Genomic DNA, 26,308 nt, shown 5'->3' with positions numbered 1-26,308 from the left:
TAGAGATAAAACTCCACCAGGGACCTGCTCATCGACACATAGCTTCACTAGTGATCAAAAACCCCACAGAGCACCTGAATGGTGACAATCGCCTCATCCTGTATGGGCTCCTACAGATGAGAGACAGCAGATATGGTATTTGTGGTTGTGGTGACGGACAATTAACAGACTGAAACAAACCCACATCGCTGTGTACTTATTCAACAGAAGATGCTTTGCAGAATCTGAGGCCTTCTGCGAGGCAACTGTCGCTCTAAGAAAGGGGAGCTGTGCAGTCATTTCACACCAGGTCACAGACTTTTGACTGGAGTCCTATTGCTGAGTAACACAGGCTGTAAGCACGGCCACCACTGACACCATGAAGACAGGTCTCCTCTACTTAGCTTTACGACTGCTCCAACACACGCAATCAGCCGTAAAATTTACCCTCACACAAAAGAGCCCTCCAATACGCTTCTTGTGGAGGGCAATAAAACCCAGCCACCCCCGGGCAGAAACAACTGCTTCTCCTCAAGTCGATTTATGTCCAAGCCGCTCTCAGTCGGATGGCGGGAAAAAAAAAAAAAATGCAGCAATGTTTCTTTTTTGGGACGACGGAGTCATCTAGAGAATTGAGGGCCATCACGAAATCAGCTGCTGTAAAACATGATGGCAGGCTGATCGGTAAATAGCCCTGCCTGTCAACCGGACTTTCAAAGGACAGACCATAAAACAGCAGCGAGTGCAGAGCCTCCGCTGGATGCTGTCACGAGGACAACAGGAGCGAAATACATAAAAACATATATTTCACATATACATGTCAAGTGTGTCTTTTGACATTACTGGTTCCCACTGGCTTTTTTTTTTCACATTTGAGGTAAGATTGCATGTTTTACAGCACCCCATTTCTTTATTGAACACGTACCTTGGCGAGACGCAAAGCATATGGTAGACACAATTATAGATGGCCTGCAGTTAGTTCTGTAAGAGCCGCCACACACTGAGGTACGGCATCATATACAGCAGGGGCAAGAGGTTAACACATTGAGCCAAGGCCATTACATCAACAACATCATGCCAAGCCCCATTGGGTTTAACAGTCCCAGCTAAGGCACAGAATATGTCCACATCACCAATATAGCTTAAGTGCAATGTCAGCTTTATGGTTTACAGCTGTGACAGTTGATATCAGCATAAAGTAGATGTCTATAGTAGGACTAGAGATCATGGAGCTGTACTTTGTGTCAAGTTGGATTTGTGTGACTGCCTTTAATCAGAATTTCTTTAAAAAGTCCAAACACAGACGTGATCTGAAATGTTTTACGTCGCAGTGCCACTCAGTCTCAGTCAGGGGCGTCTGACTGATGCTAAGGTACAGCATAACTTAGTGTCAGATGGGGTTACGTGCCGGCACATAACCCTGACTGACACGGTGTAGGTGGTATAAATGGTAAATCCTGCTCTCAAGAGTCTTTAAATCTGCCTGACACTGTCTATGTGTCACGTGCATCTCCTCGACAAAGTTCATTATTCCAGAGTTTTTTGGCTTTGGCTTAGACGCCGATTAACAGGTTTCTTCCAAGTCCTCCACCCAGCTTCCCGCTCTCTCTCCCTCTATCTATTGACAATCCTCACTCTCCTCGTCTCTAAACCTCACCAGCACAATGCAGGTTTTAGCTGGGATGAAAGACAGTGGTGATGGCTGCTGGAGTTCATCAACAGGAGTGTAAGCCTGAAAGTTAACCAGCGCTGGGCCATTAGGCTTTCCATGCGTAAGCTCTCGGAGCTGTGTAGTATTGCCAAAGAGCGATGCTTCAAAGATGTGCAGTGAGAGCGGAGAGGCAGGAGGCTTAGGGCTTTAATGCACTGTAGTTGTGGGGAAGTTTTCTAAAGTACGCCGAGTGGAGATTTCCTCGCAGAGGGAGGGAGAGGCAGCCTTACAGTAGAAGGGATGAGTTGAAGGACTAACGTGTAAACCATCTGCGTGACTGATAAAAGTGATTGTGCTCCCATCCATGTCTTATAAAAGTCTATGAGCAGGATTCACTCGTAAAGCAAGGAGCAGTCCGCCGAGGCCCTTTTAATCAGTCAGGGAGAAACCGAGTAAAACAGAGGGAGTCCGAAAACTTTCTGAGTCTGAAAATGTGACAGTGCAATTCATCCAGTCAGACACAAACACACACACACACACAAGTCCTGGGTGAGAAATCAGATTTATGTGCACACTCACACAAACAGTAGGTGAGCCCTGTGAGTGTGTATTGTGTCCCCCTGCTGTTATATATTTTACAGTATGGCTGCTGCTAAAAAGCAGGGTGAATCATACTGTACAGCCTGCATGCACCAGAGAGGCCAGGCTTAATGTAAAGCATAACAGCAGCACTGCCGAGAGACAAAGGAATCCATTTGGAGTCATTTCACGCGTGATGTAAGGCAACGAGCTGAGGAAGAGGAGGACAGCGGATAACAAATGGGACATTCTCCCTTCCTGTCTACCTCTGGAGAAAGACAGCTTTCCCACTCTTTCCGCATCAAGGTGACGACAGGAGAGGGAGCAGGGGTTGGTTTCTGCTATTCCTGATGAAAGCGTGCCGAAGAACCCCAGAAGTTCAGCAGCTCTGCGAACAAATTTAGCTTTCCACGTCTCCGACAAGTTTGTTCAAGTTTGCAGCGATGTTCATTTTTAACTCTGCAAATGCATATCCGTGTGAAGCATGAGGCAACCTGAAAAGGGGATGGAGTGTTGAGTTACCCCTGCTGTGACGAGAACTTCTTCAACTTGGCTTCTAAAGGAATCTCTGAACAGCTATAAAGCATGAAGTTCTTGTGATATGGACTGGTGCTACTGAATACACCGTGCCGTCAACATGCCTCTGAATTGTCAGGCATGCTTCGACCTCAGGGTAATGTGATATTGCTGATATATGGAGAAGCTCAGGACACGGTTCTGATCCCTGCAACCAATGACTAACTTCAGCGTAAAAACCTTTCATACCTCACTTTTAGGATAACAGCAGCAGCTAAATGCTCGAATAGCACAGCTGCCTGAAGATCTAAAGATGTCCTCGGCCAGAAGGAAATAACCCAATGCATAATCACAAGATTCCCTTTTAATATGGAAAGATTTTTTAAAGTTATTCTTGTGTGCGACTTGGCAATGTGCAGTTCAAGGTTTCCTGCTCACAGAGGAATTTGACCCTGTTCGCTCCTGAGACTGCACGAGCTCCAACGCTGACACCACAGTGCCCCCTGCTGCAGCTGGATAAAGGTACCGTCTGAGGGCAGACACTGCATCACAAGCTCTCATTTCAGCCAGTGGATCATTCTGACACCCTGGAGAGGTGATTATGCTTCTTCTGATGTACGCCATCATCGACATGCTCCCACCATAGCTGAGTGAGTCAGAGTGGAATGAGGAGATGTTTGGTATAGATCAAGGATTCGCTTGTGTCCCGTCAGTGCCTTTGTGGAGAGCACGGTACATTACTGTAGGTCATGATGTTTGGTTACACTGTGGTGCAGCATACAGCAGTTAATCATTCTTCTATATTGTATCATCTCTTCTTTGTTTGGAGGGACTCCGTAGATCTCATTAAAACAGTTTGAAAGGAAGCCACAGAGACAGTAACGAAGACAGTGAACCCCCCGCTTATAAACTCCTCTATGCTATGATTCAATATAGAAACAATGTGGCTTGACAGTACAACATTCGTACCAAAACTGGTTTGAAAGCGTAGATGGCACATTTCAATATCCCATCTTGACTTTCGTTTCTTCAACAGCGCCCGTGAAATTCAGGCAGTGAGTGTGTTGTTCCACTCGGCATAAACACAACACCCCCCCAAGGAGACAGGCCTCATTCAAATGGATGGGTCGTCACACGTGTTAAATAACAGAGGCACGGTGCCACGCTCTGAAAGGCTGGGGTTCATTTGATTTGAACCGTCGAGCTAAGTTTGGTGGTTCTGTATAGTGGACGCTAGAGGGCGCTCTGCCACAGAGTTGAGCTAGTGATTCATACGGTATGGTAGAGCCAGTTTTGTCTATGGGTCTCCGGTGAGTTAACGTATTATGCTAGCACGATAAACTGTTGTGCAGCTCTATACAATCATGCAGTATCTGTATCTTATGAGTTTATTTTCTGTTTTCACTGAAAATGAAAACGTAATCAGGAGCAAATGCATCATGAATGTAAGACGTGAATGCATTTGCATTCATGTGGGATTGTGCAGACTGTTTTCTACTGCTGGCGGTGTGCTGCGTTTCAGCTAAGTTAATTCAATTCTTTAATTATTTAAAAAGAGTGAGAGATATATGGTGAGGAAATTGAGGAAACTGCACCAGGGACATTTTCTCAGCTGAACAGATAAGCTTATGAGATTTCGCCAAACAGGCATCCCAGATAGCAACGTTACGTAAAGCTCACACCTAAACTTACGTCTGGAGAAGGATCTGTGAACTCTGAATCAGTAAAAGAACGACTAGCGGACAGTATATCTGCTGCAGAAGACACGCTCTCACTATTTAGTCGGTTTATTTTTTGTTCTAAATGTTATTTTTAAAGCCGTATTAACCGTGTGCCGTTCATTCTTGAGTCGAAACCTTGAGGAAATCAGCCCAAACATCACAATAGCTCGTGGTTCACTGTAACTCCTCTGGTAGGTGAGTACACAGCGGAGACACAAATAGACATTATACTGCACAGACGCCTACCTGCATTCAGGAACACACAAACAAGAACACACACAAAGAAACATGCACCCACACACTCAGACACACCCAAACCTGCATACATGCTAACTAAAACTCTCTCTCTCTCTCTCTCTCTCTCTCTCTCTCTCTCTCTCTCTCTCTCTCTCTCACACACACACACCAGAAGAGACCACCTGTCGGTGTGTATGTATTGATGCGCCACAGGCAGCATCATCTGCTCGTGGTAAAAACGTTTTGATATTCATATCAACCTTCAGCTCCATGCACTCCAATCAAATACCTCTCACTTTCCCTTTTCTATCTCTGTCTATCGCTCTCTCCCAGACATAATAATGACACAACATAAAAGTGCAGCGTAGGAATCCAGCGGTGCAGTTGAGGTGTTTGATCTAGAGAAAACACGACAGCGTTTCTGGAGATAAGCGAGCTGCGAACCAGGGAGGAGTGAAAAAACAACACGGAGCGGGAAAAATGTACACACTCCTAAGAAGTTGGAGACAGTTTTGAGGCAGACATACAGTTGTACAGCATCACAACACACTTCTGAGTGGCAACAGAAAGGGCAACCAGCCATGTTATGGGAGGGCACCGGGCCAGGGCGACTGCCCTGCCAAACCGCCCCCCAGGCAGCCGAGGACAATCCACCATCATGACCACCATCAACATCACAATTAGAAAGCAGGACTCAGCTGGTGGACCTGGACAGACTGATGGGGACTGTGGGGTGAAGAAACGAATAAACAAAGTATTTTTAGGCACAAATAATTAACTCGCAACCTTTCCAGCATCCGTTTAAGGTTGAAATACACTTTCCGGAACCTCCTGTAAACGTGTCCCTAGCAACAAGAAAATAACAGGTGATTAAAAAAAGCAACAGCACACCTGAGCGTGCTGTGCAGGTTATTGGCGGTTACAAAGAATAGAAGAATGAGGGGTTGCCAAGTCAGAAAGAGGCGAAATCTAGATGTGTGTCTTGGCCTGCTACCGCCCTCCCCGCTTTGTCTCCGTCCTGCTTAACATAGATTTAGCGTTCGAGTGCTAACTGGTACTATTGGTCTTTGTGGGTAAAAAGCGTCTTTGTTTTACGACATATGAAACACTACTGCCAAGGTAACTGCTCGGCGTTCACTTCACAGTTTATTCTGCCTCCCAAATAACGTGTGGCTGGAGCGTTACTCCGCATTCCCTCCCTGCAGCAAAACTCATTTTCACCGCCACATGACAAAATATTAACGCAGGCTTCAGAATGAAATGTCACAGTGATTTCTTTGTCAAAGTCGAGGGCTGGTTCTCCTAATGTCGTGTTAAGAGGTGCTGCGGCAAGGGGGAACTCCCGGTGCGGCCGCTCTGGTCTCAGGTGCCGTACCTGTGCTAATAGGGCTGCTAATTGGAGCGTGGCACTGTAAGAGCACACACATTATACACACATGCAGACTAAGACCAGACACTTAGAAGCTGCATGCTTCACTCAAGCTTTGTGCGTATATATGAGGAAAAGTGTCTTGATATAAAGCTGTATTTTAATATCTTGGCTTTTAAATATTAACTTATTCGGCATAAAATACACATGGAGATAAGAAGAGAGGAGAGAGACAAAGAGTGAAAAGAGGTCTTTCAACTCGACAGAAGTGCAAAAGCTTGTCTGCAGCTCTCCAGTCTTTCCCTTTGCCTCAGCCTCTCTCAGCCCTCGTTATTCACCACTACTCTTCTTCATAATCAGCATGGAGGCAACATGCTGAATAAAATATTAGCGCGTGTCGATGGAGCAACCTGGTTTCAGGTGCGTAAACACGCACACACTGAGCAATCTGTCACCGTGTTACAGGCATTGTCAGGATCAGAAACACACACATGTGAAATCACCCCCCTGTATATCTGATGCATATGTCCCAAACCTCTGTCCTGCCAAACAACTTCGTCACCCCCCCCCCCCACACACACACACACACACACACACTTTGCGCTGTAGAGTTCTTCTGTTGCTACAAACATGCATCCTATGTCCTGCACATTCCCACAGAGGAGGAAGAGGGTTTCTTTTGGTTGCTGGTGATGGGGATGTGTTCCACAGTTGTTGTTCAAGGAGCCATATTTGAATACAAGTAGGTGGCACATCTGTCGAGCATTTCTTTTTTCTGTCATGAATTATTAACATCCCGTCATTGCTGGAAGCAACAGCCATCATTATTTCACTTCTGAATAGACATAATGCCTGTCTCTTATTTATCAGTTGTGCCCACACAGTGTTTGTTGTGTTGAAATGTCTTTATAACAAAGACAAAAAAAAAACAAAAAAACAGAGCGATCGGCAAAACTTGTTTTTTAAAAAATGTGGAGCTTCGTGGAATACTTACAAACAGTTACAGAAACATAAGGTGATAGATGATACAGTGTGTTCTCGTGGGAGGCTGCAGGCGATATTTTCTCAAATTTTCCTAGGATGGTGAAGGCAGTGGCCCAACCTTTGCTGCTTATCCTGACGTTCTTCCCGTAACTCTCACCTAACCGACACACGCCTAAAGAACCGAACCGAACAAACCCAACCAACTAGCCAATCAGAGGCAGCGTAAGGTAGGCTGTGCCTTCACCATCCTGGGGGGGACAACTAAATGATGCACGTCAGATGGCATTTAGAGGAGGGTATAGACAACACGGACTGAAAAATAAGTGCACTACACTGTGCCTACTACAGGTTTTCTACTTAAAGAATAGCCCGTCCAATCATTACATGTTAAACAAAAGGCGGACTAAAATGTGGTTACTGCATATAAGTTGAAATAACAACAGTCACAATTGAAAAAACAAATGTCTGACTTACAATTATGTAACAAAAACAATCATTTCTACATGTGGATTTGGTTAAGTGCTCAATAGTGGAAAAGAAACCACATCCAATTTTGATTTGTTTGAGCTGCAGAAAATTAATTTCCCTAATGTGAGGGTTGAACTCGCTCACTTTTTACTTTGGCAGCGTTTCACACCATCTCACCACTTCACACATAATATAGCTGTCTCACTGTAACTTTCCACGCAGCGACAGGCTATAGTTGGGCAGAAGTGTTTTCATTAATATAACTCGTGGTAAATGAGGTAGAGGAGAGTTTGTGTCTGTGCGTACGTGTGTGTTGCTGTGATCAATAGACGAGTCGGTGAGTCCATGTGCAGTTCGTTCACTGCCTGATGATCAATACGGGATTAGAGAAAGAAAGCAAGCTCTGTCTCTTGTCTTCGCTCTCATCCCACGGACTGCTTAAGAGCCCTTGAAGATAACAATGAACAGCAGAATGAAGACCATGAAGAGGGGCGGATAGAAAGACGAGCTTCATTGTGGTCAGTCAGGGGTTCAGGCCAGGGTTGGAAGGAATACTACATCAATTCTGCTGATTAGATCATTACAAGGCACTTTGAGAACACATGCACACAGACTGAAAGATGGAAGACAAGATACACACATGCACACACACACAGATGTATAACCAGAACCATATAGCTAGACTTTCATGCATCTGTGTCCCCAGACACAATGTGGCTGCTTTAAAGGCAAGAGAGGCATATTATGGATGGAAATGCCTGTTGTTCAACTTTTGGTCAAGCCGATTATTATAGATAGCAAATAGATTGTACACATGCTGCAGAGAGGGCCGTTTGTGTGTCCTTTAGGTATGTCATCAGTTGGTGAGGCTGCACAGTGTCAGTGAGTGAACCAGGGCTTTTCCAGTTTAATGGCCTTTAAACAAGAAAGCCACAGAGACTCACTGACGGGGACAACCTAGCATGTCACATGACTCTTCTTTCCTCTGTGTAAAGACAGTCATTTACACTAATGCATGTATACAGGACAGTGCTTCTGGCACAACTCAGCAATAATATCACAAGCCATCAGGTGTGTGTGTGTGTGTGTGCATGTGGGTGTGTGTGTGTTTATACGCTGATAGATGAGTGTCTTCAGAGATAAATGGGTGCCTATTATTTGTGTCTTTTATAGGAAAACTCCCTGCTGACTTCCAAATGGGAATAGCATGCAGTCTTCCCGCACATGCACATACACACACACACACACACACACACTCACGTAACGAGCTACAACCGAGGGGCCTTAGGCTGTGCCACATCTGTTGTAGAGGAGACATAAGGCATTCATGCAGGGACTCTCAAGATTCTCCATGTAGTAGCACACAAAGGAAGAAGGAAGGCATAGTGGTGGAGGGGTCTAATGACAATTTTGACTAAAAATCCCTCCTGGATAAAACCATGGCGGTACACAAAGACACACTGAGACACATTCTCTCAAATTGGCCCACTGACCTTCAGATCCCCTCTATAATACATTCGGCTTTTAGTATTCCTGACTTCTACTGCGGAGAGACAGAGCAAAAAGATGAGGACAGAGTCATTTCGCGTATTTAAAACAGAGAAAATGTACTATATGCTGTTTGTCCACGATACACATTAAAATCTGCATTCTAATATAGCTTTGATGAGATTCCACTGCATCAGTATTTATCATACGTGTCATTAGCACAATTAACAGTAGCAGCAGCTGCAGTCTGGGGCTGCAGCTAATAATTTGGTTTTTCATTATCAATCAATCTGGGGATTATTTACTCGATTCATTTGATCGTTTTGTCTAGAATACAGTAAAAGAGGGACCATGACCATCCAAGGTGGCATCTTCAAATTCTTTATTTTATCCCATACTCAAAGATATTGTACTGTGTGACACAAAAGCAGCAAAGCAGTACAGTACAAGCTGTTGTCAGACTAGGATTACTGAGTAAGAGTTGTAAAAGTAGCAGTTCCATGGCCTAAATACTGTTTCAAAAAGGTTTAGGGTGACTTGAACTGACTGTTATTTGCTATTTAAAACCCTTGGGCAGGTGAGAAAATCACACTGACCAACAGTTTTGCAAGAGGCAGCCATACAGCACTCCAACATGTCTGTAAGCCTCCAGTACTTTAGCAGAGCAGGACATAATCTGAAGAGGTCTTTAGCCTTTTCTCGTGAGAAGAGAGGCGATGAGAGCACACAGCCATGGTGTTAGAGGGGATTCAGCTCTCTTTCTGCTACAATATGCCTGTCTAAAGCTCTCCAAACCAGGCTTAGCTTCCCAGCCCTGGCGCCGCCTCCCTGCCTCCCTGTGCCAGTGTCAACTTCAGCTCGGTCCGCCGCCAGCCGCCAACGCCAGACTCAGTTTAGCTCGTGGCTGCTCTTCACTCTAACTGGGTTTCTTCTCTCCTTACTACTTTGCTTCCTTCCCTCCTTTTCTTGGATGGGTTTCATTATTTTGGTCTTTGTTCTTTTCACTCTTACTTCGCCTCCTTCTTGTTAGTTGCTTTCTCTATTGTCCTCTTTGTGCATGTATGTGCGTGTAAGTGTGTGTTTGTCACTTCATATTGTCTGCTCATGTGGCAGCAGAGGTGCTTTACCAAATCCTTCAACTAGCCCCTGAACCATACTCACAGCTATGCTAATTAGTGTCATATTTAAACCCATACACCACTCAAAATCCCAACTAGCCTGGTGTATATCACATCCCCTGTGATAAATGAACCCAGGCTAAAACAGAGCTTTGCCTTCCAAAGTCAATTTGAGAGCCAATTTTCAGGCACAACCTTGGAGTGACTTTGGATCTGTGAGGGTAATTATATATGGTTCTGAGAGAAGTAGTCAAGTGTTGAAAACAGTAGTTCATGGTCTGGAGACTCTTGAGACAAAAGCTACAGAGGGATACTTGTCATGCAGAAGAGACACTCGCTTGGTTTAACAAGGAGCTGAGAGGCAGCCGTGTGAGAGAGAAATAGGTTTATATTCAAAAGAATAAGCAATTGATGGTAGATTGAATTTTTCTGTTTAAGATGGCAGTTTCTGTTGAACTGGCTGTGACTTTGTATAAGTAATTTCCTGGCCGGCATTTGTACTGTAGAGGCACATGGAGAATGCACTATTGCCCCCATGAGGCGAGGTGAAAAAGGCCCAAATGTGGAGGAGATTGCTTCCCCTGAAACCGGCCAAAGCCACTGCAGTCACATAATGAGACAATACAGATAAATAGCGGACACAGCTTATCCGCTTCCAAAGTGAAAACCAGGGCAAGGTCTCTTCTCCCGTATCTCTGTCTGATGACAGTGGCCCTTGTGGGTGCAGCACTCACCACATATGGATAATAGAGGAAAACGAGTCCTTTGTTATCTTAGTGCTCCTAGGTGCACCCCTGTGGGGGTCTTTGGAAAGGCGGCGGGATCCCAGTAGGGGGCCTGTATCTGTCACCTCAGTTTAGGGCTAGTCTCATGGCGGCTGACCCAAATCGTCCGCCTGGGGCAATGCCGGGGCCCTCAACAGGACTCCACGGCTGCAGATAATAGGCTCGTTTGGCAAAGTATCCAGACACTGGAACCAAAGCAGCCCTGACAGCTGTCAACCACGACCAACATCCCCCTGCATCGCACACACATGTGCACAAGACCGGGATGGCAGTGTGTGTCGCTACTCCAGTATGTCTGTGTGTGTGTGGGTGGGTACGTGCACGACTGTTTTTCTACACAGGTGTGTAAGTGAGTACACGTTCTTGTCCATGCGAGTCCCTCCACTTTTTTCCCGTTTTGGCGCTGCCTATCCAGAGCTCTGGTTAAACACCCCGGCACTTCCAGACAGTATTGAGGCGAGCCGACGCCACGTCAGGAGCGATTTGGCACATAGGCAGAAATCTCCCCCTGCAGGGGAGCTGTCATGGAGGGGAAATCAAAGACACCTACGTGACTCGCTGTGTTGCCTCTGAGCGGAAAGAAAAGCTTGGTGACATGACCTGATTTCACCCATTTTACAAAAAAAAACCACAGCAGAATGGAGTTGCCTGCTGCTGTGCAATATGGAGTAGGAGCATTCTTACCCCAGGCACAGCGGCTGTGTATGTCACTCTGCATATGCTATACAGCTAAAACAGTCCTTCTGTCAACAAGAATGGGCTGATGTTATCAATACTGGTGGCTCAGCAGGTCCACATCAGCAGGCTGTCATGTGCGAGTGATGCTCAAGGTTCAAACCTGGAGGTGACCTTTGTTCTACATCATACTACAAACACAGCAGTCTAATTCCAACACACAAGCCCAACGTTGATTGTTGAATTAGTGCTTACCTGCAGACATGTGAGCTCTGACACGTTCGGCCTTTTGACATTTTATTGCTGTTTGTCATTAAGATATTGGCACTTGTGTTCATGTTGCTGTGGATTCACACATTGCCCATAAACTCTGAAAGGACGTGTCTGCTTCCTGCTCTTTTTTTTTTTTTAAATGAGCCTTATCACAGGTATATTTCCTCTATGGCTCATCATTTTCTGCAACAACCTGCACTGTGATACTATTATCAGTAGTGCAGGTTTGATGCAGATGAATTTCCAGGTTTCATAGCATTGTTTCACTGAAATCATGCTGCATTTAACACAATATAGCACAGCAGCATTTCCAAACAGTACAAACCCACATGCCCTCAAAGAGACGACAGAGTTGCTAACAGTTAAGGCTTGTGGTTCGGCTTCCAATGGAAAAAAAACACAAAGGAATCTCTCCACTGTGAGGGATCATAACTGCATAAACAGTAAAGAGGGAGTTGCTGAAAAAGAACTACAGCGCTCAACAAACCTTCCCCAGGTAAGTGCAGTTTAAAAACTAGGGACCTAATAAACAAGAAACAACTGACAATAAATCCAAAGCCCCAGAGGGAAACAAAATGAAAAACTGCTCGCCGTCGCCCACGAGCCTCTGAGCAGAGCAGCGGAGGTGAGGATAAATTCCGCTTCCACACTGAGTCTTCCAGGACGCAGAGCTGACTCCGGTCCTCACAGGCTAATTACAGCTGACTACAGCAGGGTGTGTGTCTGTCGAGATGTATGTGTGGGCATGCGTGTCTCTGTCAGAGTGCGTGACTGTTTCTGTGTGTGTGTGTTCTGGTGTGAATAGAGCGTTCTTTTATTGTCTCCATGCTGGATGACGACATTTACACTTTCTTGCCAGGAGCTCAAGGTCAGAGTTGAAGTATATGACCGTATGTTTATCAGAGCCTGAGTGTCGCTCAGTGACAGTCGAAAGGGATTGTTTTCTGCGTAGGTGGCTGACAGAGAACTATAGAAACTGTCATCCCTGCATGTATTTCCTTCTGTCAGATCCATACCACATTTGAAACTGTCTAATTCCACTGGAGAATTGACATTAAATTGGAGGTGGTTGTACTTCAGTTGAATATTTGAAATAAAACAACAAACCATCAGTTTAACTGACTGTGAAGCAAAATGGCTTTTTAGTTCAATTAACCTTGTCCAGAAACGGGAGCAGCCACAACGAAACAGATCAAGATGATGCACAGTAGACCTCTACTGAGTAGTCAGCTTGGCCACCAGAGGGCAGCATCTGGTTAAAACACATTCATCAGAATCAGAATCAGAATCAGAAATCGTTTATTGTTTTTGTTGTAGTGCTCCTTTCAAGAATAGAATTAGAATAAAATTAGAAAAGAAAGAAAAGAGATATATTCTTATATATATATAAGAAGCGAATATAAAAAACAAAATATTTATATTGAGAATATATATATAAAACAAAATATACCACAAAATATAGAACAGAATACAAAAACAAAAAATATATATACTGAGAAAAAATGAACAGTATATACAAACAGGTGTGCAAAGTAAGCAACTGCGACATGCACGGTTGGCACATGTGCACTAAAAAAAGAAAAAAAAAATTCATAACTGGCTCCATTTTCAGGATATACATGGAAATTTAAGCAATCAGTACATTATAGACCTGCTGGAAATCAAACTGGAGTCAAGGCTGCCAGCCTACGTACCACACAACACGACGACAGTCTCAAATAATGTGACGGATTCACATATCACACCAGTATTGTTATTTTTGTCATTGTTATTGTTGTCGCTGTTATTGATGGACATGAAACTTGATACAAACTTGAAATATTTGTTTAATCCATCAATTTTCATACCATGGTATACCGTGAATCCAGAATACAAAATAAACTGCAGTTAAATTTCTGTTGAGTCTTTACATATGCACAATCAGAAAGCTCTCTCCTGCTCCACCTACAGAAAATACAACTCTACCATACATCAAATCATGATCCACGGATGCATAAAAATGTGTAGCAACCGCTGCACGAGACACTGAATCATACTAAGCTGGACAGTAAAGTCCACAATGAGTACAGTGAATGCATTACACGGTCTGAGAGACAGCGGTGAGAGACAGCCAACCAGACACAATAGTCCTCAATTTATGCCAAAACAGGCTACATTCACTGAAACACATCCATACACAAATGCAGACACACACACACATGTACACACACACACTGCACAGACAAACAGAGTAATTAGTCTTTGATTTCCCCCGGCAGTGTTCTGGTACCAGGGGGCAGCTGCTGGGACCCTGCTTTAGCCTTGGCTAATTTCACTCACGGCTTGATCTCGACCCAGCGCAGGTGCCCACTTGGCACCCGACTGCCGTTGCCATGGCAATGCCAACTTCGGGGGCCAAGAAAATGCCAATTGTCCAAGGAGCTCAGCCACAGGAGCCGTGGATGTGGTAGCCATTATAAACAGGCTGCATTAGTCCACACGGAGCACGCAGTCAGATGTGCACAGCTCAGTCAGGGCTGAATTAGGCCTTCCTTTCTTTCTATTTCCTGTCTTTTTGTACTTTTTGTTTTTCCTTGTGAAATGGCATGTGTCTGTTACTCTGAGGTTGGTGTCCATTCCCAAAATTGAAAGGCATGCACTCAGACTGTGCAGCAGATGGTATGCGGCCAACACTGCAGACTGCTATAACTTGAGCTTGAGCGCCTCTTTCTGGTTCACAAGTGTCACTGCAATGTCAAGCTGCAGGTCCACACCTGTGTGCACCTGCTGTGAAACACACGGCAGTGAACTGCTGATTCAGGGACTTCTGCTGTAACAAGCTTTTTCCCTTAATCACCCCTGAGGATTCACCCCTCATTAAGCCCACGGGGCAGGCTTGCTTTGACTCACCTCTGTTAATAAGGGACATCCACACTACAAACACCAAGGGGCAGCTCCTGAAATCACCTCTTCGTTATGAAGCTCCCTGCAGACTAAATATCTGGATGGTGACTTGCACGCTAAGCAAGCTGACAGCTGAGTGAGGCTCAGAAGTGTATGATGTTTGACGTGAGAGCAAACAGTGCGTGGGCTGTGAAGAAGTAATTAGGTATTTTAGGATGCCGAAACACTGAATTTAATGCCAGCCCCCTCACCTTGACCAGCTTGGGTTTGTTTCAGTGACTCACCCAAGTCAAATGTTTCACATTCACTGTCAACTTGCGGGTTTCATGGGTCACTGAAGGTCACGGGTTTAATTTGAAGGATTCTAACCCTCAGGGAAACTTGCAGGTCATGCACTGAAGTTGCACAAAATGAACATGTGATTTCAGTAAAAGAGGGCTGCATGTTGTGGAAGCTGTCTTGTAAATAAATTCCCCTTGTTAACCGATGAGTCTCACAATTTCATACTGCACACTGAAAGGACTTAATTACAGGAATCAAGCTCACTTCTGCATCAGACGATGAGTTTGCCTTGCGCAACAATAACAGTGTTGAAGTTTTATGCACCATTTGAATTGCTAATGCAATAGCCCCATTTTGCTGAAATGACCATTAAAGTTTAATCTAATTTCATCTAATTGGCCATATCACACGAATTTCATTCCTTTATAAACTCATTTCAGCAGACCCATATTGTGAATTTCTTACCTAAGGCCATCTTCTAACCAGGAGTCATTTTAATTGCCACATTGCCATCTGGTGTATGGATGAAGTGTCTGTCTCACAGCCATTTCCAGCCATTTCAAAGCTATCAGTAGTATTTTTTTCCACGCAAAATGAAGTTTCAAAAGCCTAACCTGAGGCTGCTGAGCGAGATGAAAGTTTACGCCTCCTTCCTAGACACTCCTGACTGAATAAATGAGGTTGAGTCATTTGGCAGGAGCTCCTTCGGTCCCGCTGAACACTTAGCGAGCTAAAAAACAGGAGTTTCTCTCATTCCAAATGATTAATCAGCATGTTATGTATCAGCAGTGTGTCTAAAGCTGCCTGTACAAAACAGACCTGAGGCCACAGGCTCTACTATCCTCTGAAATGAGGATAGTAGAGTCTCTGAAAACATTGAGGTACAAATTATTCATTGGGAAGTAACTACATTGTTTGAATCACAGGTGTACTACAGTAAGAGGGCGGAAGCTGTGACAGTAGGTATACTTATCTCTGAAAGCTAAACCATTAAAGCCTTTATTTAAAGCACCACTGTGTTGGGAATGAAAGCTGATCCCATCATCCTTAGTGTCCTCATGGTACTCAGTGGTAATATTATTGCTGCTAATGCTTTTATTATCCCTAACCCTGACACTTATTTGCTGTTTAATTTTAAGTATAATAGTTATAATAGGAACTGTTTTTACTGCCACTTCTTGTGCTGCACCTGAAAAGGTTGGACACTGACATAATCTGAACACACGATCTTCTGATCTAGAGTCAGACACCATTGCACCACAAGGTTCTCAGCAAAGCTATCTGATTAGCATTTGAGGGACATCTTCAGTGTGTTCAGCAAAGAGAAGAGGCCACAGAAAGCATTTGTGTAGAATATAAAACATATTAGCACCCAAATTTCAATCTCAGTCTCTTAATAAATACATCCTGCAGATCTGGATAAATATAAACACGGTCAAGCAACAAATATTTTCTATTATCAGCCAGAGTAGAGCTTTTCCTCTGCCAGACCAATACTTCACACTTCCATCCAGCTGGTGGCAGTAGTGCACCAAAAAAGCTGTTGTGGATACTGCCAGTAAACATCAATGAACCCTTGAAAATCTATAGACTGTTACTACAGCACACACTGTCCTTCACATATGTAAAACTACAGGGGGTGTTAGGACGTCGTGGACAGACGAGGTGGAACGAAAAGGTCGTGTCTTTCTGCAGCTTTTCAGTCTGCTCGCAAAAAAAACAATGTCGTCATCAAACCATCATCATTTCATAAGAATTATCTTCATCAGGAAAAAAAATGTAAACATAGAGCTCAACTCCACACTAGAACCAAACTTGGAACAGCAAAAGGAACATTTGTGCAACACGAGATGAAAAGCAAAACAAACCGCGCTGCCCAAACACGTTCTCATGTTCCACATGCATGTGAAGTGGAAGTGAGGTAGATAATCAATATGAAGATCTGTGGAGCGGGGACAGACAGGCTGCAGCATGCAGCTCTATGACTGCATATGAATCACAGGATGACAATGTGACTGCTGAACCTGAGCCAGGCGTCTCACACACTGCACACACACATACACACATGAGGCTTGGGTGCAACAGTAGAGGCACCGAAACTTGCAAAGTGACAACAGTAGCTTCTACACTGACACCACTCTGCTCTGTTTACTCTCCATGTCTCTGCAGGGACACAAGGAACATGTGATGTATTTACACCTGAATGTGACAGAAATCATAATAGCAAAAATGGCCAAAATGCAGCCAGGGAAATTCAGAAAGAGGTTTTTTTTGTATCTTAAAAGAAAAAGAAATGTTGGCGTGAAACAGAATCTATAAAAAAGAGACATGTAAAAACACAGATATCTACGCTCTGTCAAATTAAGATATGAAATACAGTATACTGTGTATACACACTATAGGATGTCAGGTTTTTTTGCGTATTAATTGCAAAAACTACTCTATATGCTTTTCATCTGAAGCTGTACAGACACACATTGGCAGGAATAGTTCTGCAATCTACGCCATGCAATGTCAACTTTGGTTCGAGATAGCACCTCAGCGTGGGACCTCGTGGCGCAACGGTAGCGCGTCTGACTCCAGATCAGAAGGTTGCGTGTTCAAATCACGTCGGGGTCAGTGCCTTTTAAGGTTAAACAGGACGACACTCACTTCCAATGTATTCCATTAAAGCTCTGCCGTCAACAGCTTGAAGAAAATGACTTCATCGCTCACACATAAGGGGATGAAGCTGATAATGTGCAAAAGAACAGCAAGAAATGCAAACAACAACAAATGCTAGCAGATAAACAGCACACCTTGACAGCTTCTAATATAACTGAATGATGCAGCGCTCATGGATTCTCTCTTTTGAAATGACTTCTAGTGAACAACTATATCACCTCAGCTTGTCATGGCTAATTGTACTCCATGGTTTACAACAAGTTATATGTAACCTTAAATACCACTGGGACCTTGAACGTGGTTTTCAAGTTAAAACCTGGCTCGAGGCAGGCCACACAGACATAAAACACAAAAACAAGTTTAGGTAAAAAAAGAAAATCACGTTTTTAATCACATACTCCAAAAACAGGAGACTAACATCACCCAGCAGAGCCCAGGAGGCCAGTGGAAACACAGTGTCCACAATAATAAGAGCAGCGTTGTCGTTAAAGGGTTAAAAAGAAAAGGTCTGCTTAACTGTGTTCCTGCCTGTTCGTGGAGTAAAACTGGGACGGAGGCAGTAGCTGATGTAAAGAAGTGGACAGACTGGATTTACTGCTCACAACCACACACACACACACACACACACACACACACACACAAAGAAGAGAGCACGCACACACACTGAGATAAAATCAAGTGTGTTTACTTACACAGAGACTGGGGGATGTGTAAAGTTGGTTGTCCCAGCCCACGTCTAGCTGAGCTATGCGCTACAAATGCCAACAGAGTTGTATTACATGCTATCACTGTTTATTTTTTAGGCTGACTGATAAGGCTTTGACAGCATAACACAGTTACACACTAACACAGCCTTTAGAACATCACTGTAGAGCTGCACTTATGACACTGATGTAAAAGAAATACATAAAAACTGCTGTTATTGAGCTTGTTGATTGGTCTTGTCTTCAGTGGGTTGTACAGAGCCCACACAACCACTAGGGGGAGCACATATCCACAGCATCAGGACAAATGAAAGATAATGAAAAGGAGAAAATATATATGAGTGTGTCAAGTAGTCTTCAATTAGTTTGCTGTAACAAAAATAGAAATTCCTTCTTTCTTTCTTTGTGTATTGTCTGTGAAGGACAAGAGGAGGGGGGAGAGGAAGAGGAGAGGAAGAGGAGAAAGGGTTAAAGGAGAAAAGAGTGTTTCAGACAGCAGGTGCAAAACAGCTGCTCTCACCCCTGCTCCCACCTGATGCGTAACCATGGCACCTGCCACATCGTCATTATAAAGTGCACATATACACACACACACACACACACACACACACACACTCTCCATCTCTCCCATACACGCACTTTCTCATTCATGTACGAGTGCGCACGACCAAAAAGCATCTGCGCATCAAACAGAGCGGCTATTCAGAGCAACAGCTCGCTGAACTTCTTTAAAACCTCAGACATCAGATGTGGGAAATGGATTTTTTAACATCAGGCAGCAGCACGAAACGCGCAGCCTTCTTGAGAGGTTTCACAAGGTTTTCGGGTTTCACAAGATATCAGTGGCTCCACGAAATCAGATAGCCTGAGAACAATCTGCTGACAGATAGGAGTCGGAGATAAGGCTTTCAATTGAAACTCACATGTTTCATCACCATTAAGAGGAATACATTATGATGGTCCTGCTGGCGATAAGCTTAGATATCTCTGAAGTGCTGAAAACACCAGACAAATCATTCATGTGGTGACTACACCAGGAGACACTTGAATCAGCAGCGGCAGATGACTGCAACAGCTGTAATACAGAAGTTCAATTAAAATTCATCATTAGATGTTGGGCTGTATTTCAAGTATTTCACTGCTGAGTAACTTCGAGCAAACGGTCATTTCATTCAACAATTTAAATGAAGTGAAAGCTGAAAAATCACTGAAACCATTTCCCACTCATAAAGACACAAAGACGGGCTTATAGCTCACCCTGACCACATTAAAGCCGAGCAGCTCGTGACTCAGGTGTAGTCAGCACTGTTTCCACGGGAAGGATGCGGTGGGATTGTGGGTAATCGTTTACAGTTGGTCGAGTGGGTGAGGTGGCCAGTGTGATATCATCCTTCCTCTGGCATAGATTTTGCCCACACACACTCATAGTGGTAATACACACACCCTCACACACACACACATCAAAGCAGAGCCTTGAATGCAACACAGAAGACTGCGCCGCATCATTCGAGCTTCCACACATGGGAAAGAGGACTGCCGGTGGGCTGGAACGATTAAACAGAGAGCGAGTTGGTGTGCAGCACTTTACTGTTCTGCAATGTCTGAGTAATGATGAGGCAGCAAAAGCAGGCAGGTGTAATCAAAAGCACATGTTTGAGGAACGCTCTGTAGTACCGCCAATGGTTCAGAGCACACACACAACCAAGCAGGAAAAGCTGAATGGAACTGAGAAGAGGTGGCAAAACAGGAAAATAAATACATAAATACATAAAATATGCAACCACATAATCCACTTTTCCTTTCATTACACTTTGGCTCACCCTGTCTTTGTCATCCACCACATCGCACAGCATGTCATCCAGATCCAAAATGCCTCCATCTCCATGCTCCAACCTGTGGACCTGGACCCAGTAGCTGGGGTCCTGGAAAAAAAAAAAAAAAAAAAAAAGAGAGAGAGGGAGAATTAGCTCCACTGTGAAATCAGCTTTATTTGATATAGACTGAGGATTTGAAGCCTTATGTAAGTAAAGCCATGCAACATATTAGCATTGCCAGGCCAAAGGAATTAGCAGCTTGTGTCTCCTTAGGAATCAGCTGACCTAATCACCATGTGGTTCATGTAATGATCCCGTCAGCGGGCGCACAGGGGCTCTGGCATGGTTATGGATTGACAGCAGTTATGAAATATTTTAATCTCCTGCTGGACGGCCTGCAACAGAAGCGTATGGCTCGAACCTTCCTCCACGTGTGACACGGGCGCAGCAGGAGGCGTCACGTTCAACAGTTCTCGTGGTTGCTTCTCAATGCAAAAAAGGTGATAAGACACCTCCACCTGCTCTGTTCAGTTCAAAAACTGTCCCCTTTTTTGCATTTCACTCTGAAAATTCTTCTTTTTTAATGCTGCATCAGATATATGTAGTGTGCGACACAAAATCAAATGCATTACAGTCAAAAGCTTCGATGACGGACACTGATACTCTGCTAAGCTAGTTACATTAGCGTTAAAAGGAGTTTAGCTGTGGGGGAGGGAATCAGTCACTGCCTCATTTATGTCTAATACATGACAAAATAAACCCAATTTGTGACTTTCTTGACCTCCCCACAGAGCGAAGGATAGTGAAAGAAGAGATCTGTGGCTTCAGGCTCACCGCAGAGAGGGTGAAAATGGTCAACGGTCAGTCAATACATGTGCATCTGTGGTAAACACTTCATCACAGTTAATGATGTTACTGAGTAAATGACACATGACCAAACGTGCCTGGAGACGGAAGTCTTAGTGATTGTCTGACTAAAGCTTTTACTCTGAAAAAATGTGGCCCTGTAATAAAACACCTGCTTTTAGAAGAGGGCTTGGTTGAACAGTCTATCAGAGGATGTTGACGCTAATAACTCATAGGAATTGAGCTGACCCTCATTCTAATAATGAACCATGCAAACAGCATGAAGTAATGTAGGAAGCGGGGCTAAAACCGAGCTCATTCAACTTCTCTCGGTTCATGGCGAGATTGCGTAATAAGTACAAGCAGCTATCAAAACAGAGAGAGCGGTTCCACTTAGCCACTGTGGTGTTGAGTTGACAGTCATGTCACTTTTGACAGATTACCAAAGCAGCAATATAAAGGGTCTTAACGACAGAAAATGTGTCGGATGTCACAAACACGTAGTTTTAATGAGGTAGTCGTACATATGTCAGGTTTGTCCTCGCTTCTGGAGGCAGACTGATCACAGATAACTATTAGGGAGTTAGCTCTAGCTGTCTTACCCCTTAACTACAGCGCCTTGCCTTATTGTGTAGCTGCTCTGTGGCAGACAGTAAAGTGAGACAGGGGGTCCTCGGGTCCAGAGATGGCCAAACCAGCAGTTCCTGCAGTTTGGCTTGATTTGTCAGCTCAGTTAGGTAGTTAGTGCCAATTTAAATGTGGTTTTCACGGCAGAATATCATTTTCTATGATATAACAGCTGAAAAAGTCATTTGTAGCAGTAGTTATGGAAAGCAGCTTATCATATAGGACATAGACACATACTGAATACTGCAAACTGAACATTGCTTACGAGTCCATGTGTGGTTTGGATGTTTGATATTCATTTACAAAACATTTAAAAAGGGACAAAAGCCTCTCATTCTCTCCATTTGTCCTTCCTCGCTGCTCTCCCTCAGCGTGGCTTTGCCCAGCTCACAGCCTACGAGCACTGAGGCATGATGGCCCAGTCAGAGAGGAGGCTAAACAGAAAGCGCTCAGCTCAGTGACAGTCCCTCCTTCACCATGTTAGGAAAGAATCTCCTGCTCTTTTGTCTGCATTTTGTTCTCACTCTATTTCCCTCATTCTGTCTCTTTTGCTCCATGCTTTCTCCTCCAAAACTGAGCTGTCTTTTTTTGGGTCTGTGGTTAAATGCCTTCATGCATGGCTCTGTTGTACTGAACTCCAATGCGGTTCACCAGGCAAAACGGTCCAGAGCATGAGGGGAATAACTGTGTGGTATTTTCCTTCCTTTGGAGGTTATTAGGAAGGAAAAGATGGCAAGTTTATCATGGATATTCCCATGCAACAAGACCATGAATTAGAAGCAGAGAGAGAATCAAACAGATCCTATATCAGTTAGGGTCACTGAAAGAATAATGTAATATTGTAGCCATAAACAAATATACAGTAAACGCATGTGCAGTAAAATTGGATGTAGGGTTGTTTGACTGCAAAGCCGAGTTTGAAAGCTGGAAGAAAAATGAAAAATTGCTAAAACTACACTACAATCCCACTACAAAACATCCTGAAAACCCAGAGGAGGAAAGACAGAGCAAAAACTCACCATCTCTGGAAGTCATTACAAACCACAAACTGACCCTCAGCATTAAACAGGAAAGAAAAAAAACATTCTAGATGTTCAAATGCTGACATGGTCCGTGTCTGTTTGGCATGGTCCTCGTCCAGACTTGTTCCTCGGATGGATTATGAAGAACAAATATGATTCTGAGAAGCTCAGCCACATAACTTAATCCCAGAAATACTCTTGGGATGGAAGGAAAAAGCGCGTTTTGGATGTAACTTGGTTCAAATGATGTAGGAGCCTGACATCAGTGGTGCTTTGCCTCCTTCCAAAAGGAATACTTAAGAATTCTCAGTTCAAGGACTCTTCATTACGAGAGTATTAGCAGAGACTTCATCAGAGGCTGGGATTGGGTTGGATTTTTGGGGTCATCCCTGAATGCTGTAAATACCATGGTCCTGACTGGTACACGCACACACAACTAAAGGGTTTTTTTCCCCTGATGAATACTAAGTAGGGTAAAGCGGCCTAGGAAGACGCGGCTGGTCGTGTTAGCCATTCAGTTCACAAAACCCCAAAGGTCGAACCCCCTGTGCTACAGTTAAAAATGTGTCTTTTAATGTTGTATTCATACTAAAAACGAATAATCTCATTTGTTTTTGCAAGGATTCTCTTGAAGTCATATCATCACATTGCATCACCTTGAGTTAAATCCAGTAACTTTAAATGTAAAGACAAATATCTGGAGCATGCATGCTAACGTGGAGCATCTATGAGTCTGGCGGCGGTTCAGCAGCAACCTCCAGTGTACTTTAGCAAATGACCTTTCATCACATCTATCACATCTGAACACACGTGGGCTTAATCAAACGCTGGAACACGTGTAAGCATGGAAACCAGTGCAAATGGACCAGAAAGAAACAGAAAAGGAGCAGATCTTCAAACAAAGAGCGCATTGTGACAGAGTCGTTTGTATCGCTGTGCTGCGCAGTAACAATGGGTGGGGAGGACAGCCGGAGAGTTGATAAAGTGTCGGCGCACTCAGCAGTCACCCTCACCTCACTCTGTCACCATCAACTCTGCTACTAAATCAATAGCATGTTATGCATATTGGCTGTTGCGGCTTTGTAGCTTTCTGACTTCTTTTTAACTCTGTGTTTGACTTTCTCGAAAACCACACACCTACTGTTTTATTTCAATACATGCTTTCATGCACTTCTAGACCCAAGTCATCTTCCCTGCTCATGGGTAACACTTCACTGGGCTGCCTTCAGCCAGCAAGTGGAAAGACAATCAGCTTCATGCTGTCTTCAACCATCCAAAAAGATATTGGTACTCTCATCATTCAAAGTCTCCTAGAAACAGATGGAAAATAACACAGTTTCGGTGTTGAGGTCATTTTAACCATGGAAACATCATGTGCATCAGATGCACACACCATGTCTATACTGTTGTTGTTCTTCAGTGCAGCCAAGTGTCGCTGCACACAAAGAGCTTTCCCTTCCCAGACCACACTGACACCTCATCACTATTCAAGTCCTACGAGTACATAATTAGTTTTTCAAACAGACACAAAGGGCCAGCAGCACTGCGTTATTTCACCAACAAAGGCACAAAAGCAACCGAACAAAACATATCTGACAAGCACAACTGTTAAGTACAGCTTTGACGGACAATCTGAACCGTGCATGGGTGGGCTTGGACAAAAAAAAAGAAAAAGTGAAATGTGAGAACAGAATATCTGTCCACCTGACTGCAAACAGGAAGAGGGATTACTGAAGTGCAGTGCTGGAGGATCAGCACTTGAGAACTGTATAACCAAGCACGACTGTAATTAATATCCCTGTTATATTACAGCAACATCACCGCTTGACAAACTCGCAAAAAGTGCAAATGTGAGGGGTGGAGCTAACATCATCTTCCTGTAGCATGGCCACATGCCACAGCACAGGAAAGTACAGCACATGTGGTTTGACTGTAATGAGATGAGTGGGAAGCAAATGGGCCAGCAGTAGAGAAAAATTAGGCGATGGAAGATTTGTAGCAAAACATGCAACAGAAGAATGTTTAATATATGGACTGAGCACATCTGAGGGTTGGTAGATTTTTGTGTTGAGCAGGGCAGACATAAACAGACACGCAGGGTGTGCCGGTACACGCCGGTCATTTAGCTCCTGCCCCAGTGACCTGCTTAATCACAAGTTAGCTTTACTCATTCATTCATATGTTGGCTGAGTGACACACTGCCACCCTGGTATGATCAGGTGTCCACTTATCTGATCCGCTGTAAAAGGTGAGGGGAAACAGAGAGGTAGTTGTTCTCTGTGTCTCCCACACACACACACGCACACACACTTGCAGCAAACCCAGACAATAGATCTCTTCACCAAATTATCTGTGGCTCTGCTCTGAATCGTCTGTTCCTGTCAAGGAGCACACAAAGACTAGTGCCCTAGAGGAAACTGGGGGATGGAGGTGAGTGTGAGAAAGTGTGTGTGACAAAGAGAGAACAAGGGCCTGTGTGTGTTCAATGATTGCGGCATTAGCTCCTGCAAGTGTTACTACTCCCACGGGGGTGTGTATGTGTGCGTATGTGTCAGCAGTTAGATGTACTTCTCAAATGTCCAGGGCTGGAGCAGGACCTCGTGGCGCAACGGTAGCGCGTCTGACTCCAGATCAGAAGGTTGCGTGTTCAAATCACGTCGGGGTCAGAGCTTTTCACAGTCTGACGGACGTCACTGCAGCTAAGCTTGTCACGGAAAGTGGAGAATACCTTCACATGTACACACGTTTCCTACTCTTAGTACGAACATGAGAGTGTTTTGAATTTGATGCGGGTCATGTAAACAGCATATTCCATTTGGACATATATACGAGAATGCACAGCTCCATGGAGTCAGTTAAGGCGAAAGAAAAGGCCAGCTGTTGGTTTTTGCAAAATAAATACACAGACATGTTCCTCGCGAGTTAGCATTAGACAATGACAAGCATTTGGAGGTGATCCCATGAAGACAGATAAGCAGGTAGGCTCAAAAAAACCACAAGCGGCAGTTTATGAAACAGATGAAATGTGACCTGTGTCTGTTATCTTCCACAGATGGCACCAACAAGCCCTGCTCTGTAAACTGAGAAAGAGGGAGAGATGTGATAAGCATGCAAGCAGATGACAAAAGATGAGTCACACAGAACAATGCCATGAGCCAAGATCTGCAAAAACAAAGGCCGAAGAATTCTTTGCACATTTTCAACAACAGATTAACAAACATAAAACCTTTCAATAGAAAATTCATGCGCGCATGCGAGCAGAAAAATAGTGCCTCAGTGTAAATCAGCTGGCCTTGAAGTCTCAAATCAGCTGGCTCCTTTCCACAGATACTGCATTTCCAAAACCAAAACAATTTAGAACAAATGGCAAAGCATTAATGCATAACTTGGCATATGAACAACCAATTCACAAACAGCCCGGCCAGCAGCACACTGAAGTGACAGTGTATTAGGAGAGTGATGCATTAGCTGGATAGAAGAGGGGTTTAGAGTGGTTCATGGGAAGTGTGGGATCGGTGGTCAAATCCTGGTGTGAGTCGCACTCGAAAGCTCGAAGCTCAGGAGTTACATGCTCCATTAATACAGTACATCTCTACCACCTGCACTCCGGGTCAAGTTATGGG

General features: G+C 44.1%; 1 protein-coding gene and 2 non-coding genes across 4 annotated transcripts in view; 2 read left to right on the top strand and 1 right to left on the bottom strand.

Annotated features, from left to right (window-relative positions):
- LOC139346829 (partitioning defective 3 homolog) overlaps positions 1–26,308 on the bottom strand; it is a 314,486-nt gene that overhangs the window by 258,306 nt on the left and 29,872 nt on the right. For both annotated transcript variants that reach the window (XM_070986146.1, XM_070986145.1), the window contains exon 2: positions 20,197–20,298. In XM_070986146.1, coding sequence (XP_070842247.1) covers positions 20,197–20,298 — 102 coding nt within the window. The remainder of the gene's footprint in view (positions 1–20,196; positions 20,299–26,308) is intronic.
- Positions 17,556–17,627, top strand: trnaw-cca (transfer RNA tryptophan (anticodon CCA)). The gene has a single exon. It is a non-coding gene; the product is annotated as a tRNA-Trp (tRNA).
- Positions 25,280–25,351, top strand: trnaw-cca (transfer RNA tryptophan (anticodon CCA)). Its single transcript has one exon. It is a non-coding gene; the product is annotated as a tRNA-Trp (tRNA).

This window comes from Chaetodon trifascialis, chromosome 18 (assembly GCF_039877785.1).
Source record: "Chaetodon trifascialis isolate fChaTrf1 chromosome 18, fChaTrf1.hap1, whole genome shotgun sequence".
NCBI lineage: Eukaryota > Metazoa > Chordata > Actinopteri > Chaetodontiformes > Chaetodontidae > Chaetodon > Chaetodon trifascialis.
This window is presented reverse-complemented; position numbering and strand designations above follow the sequence as displayed.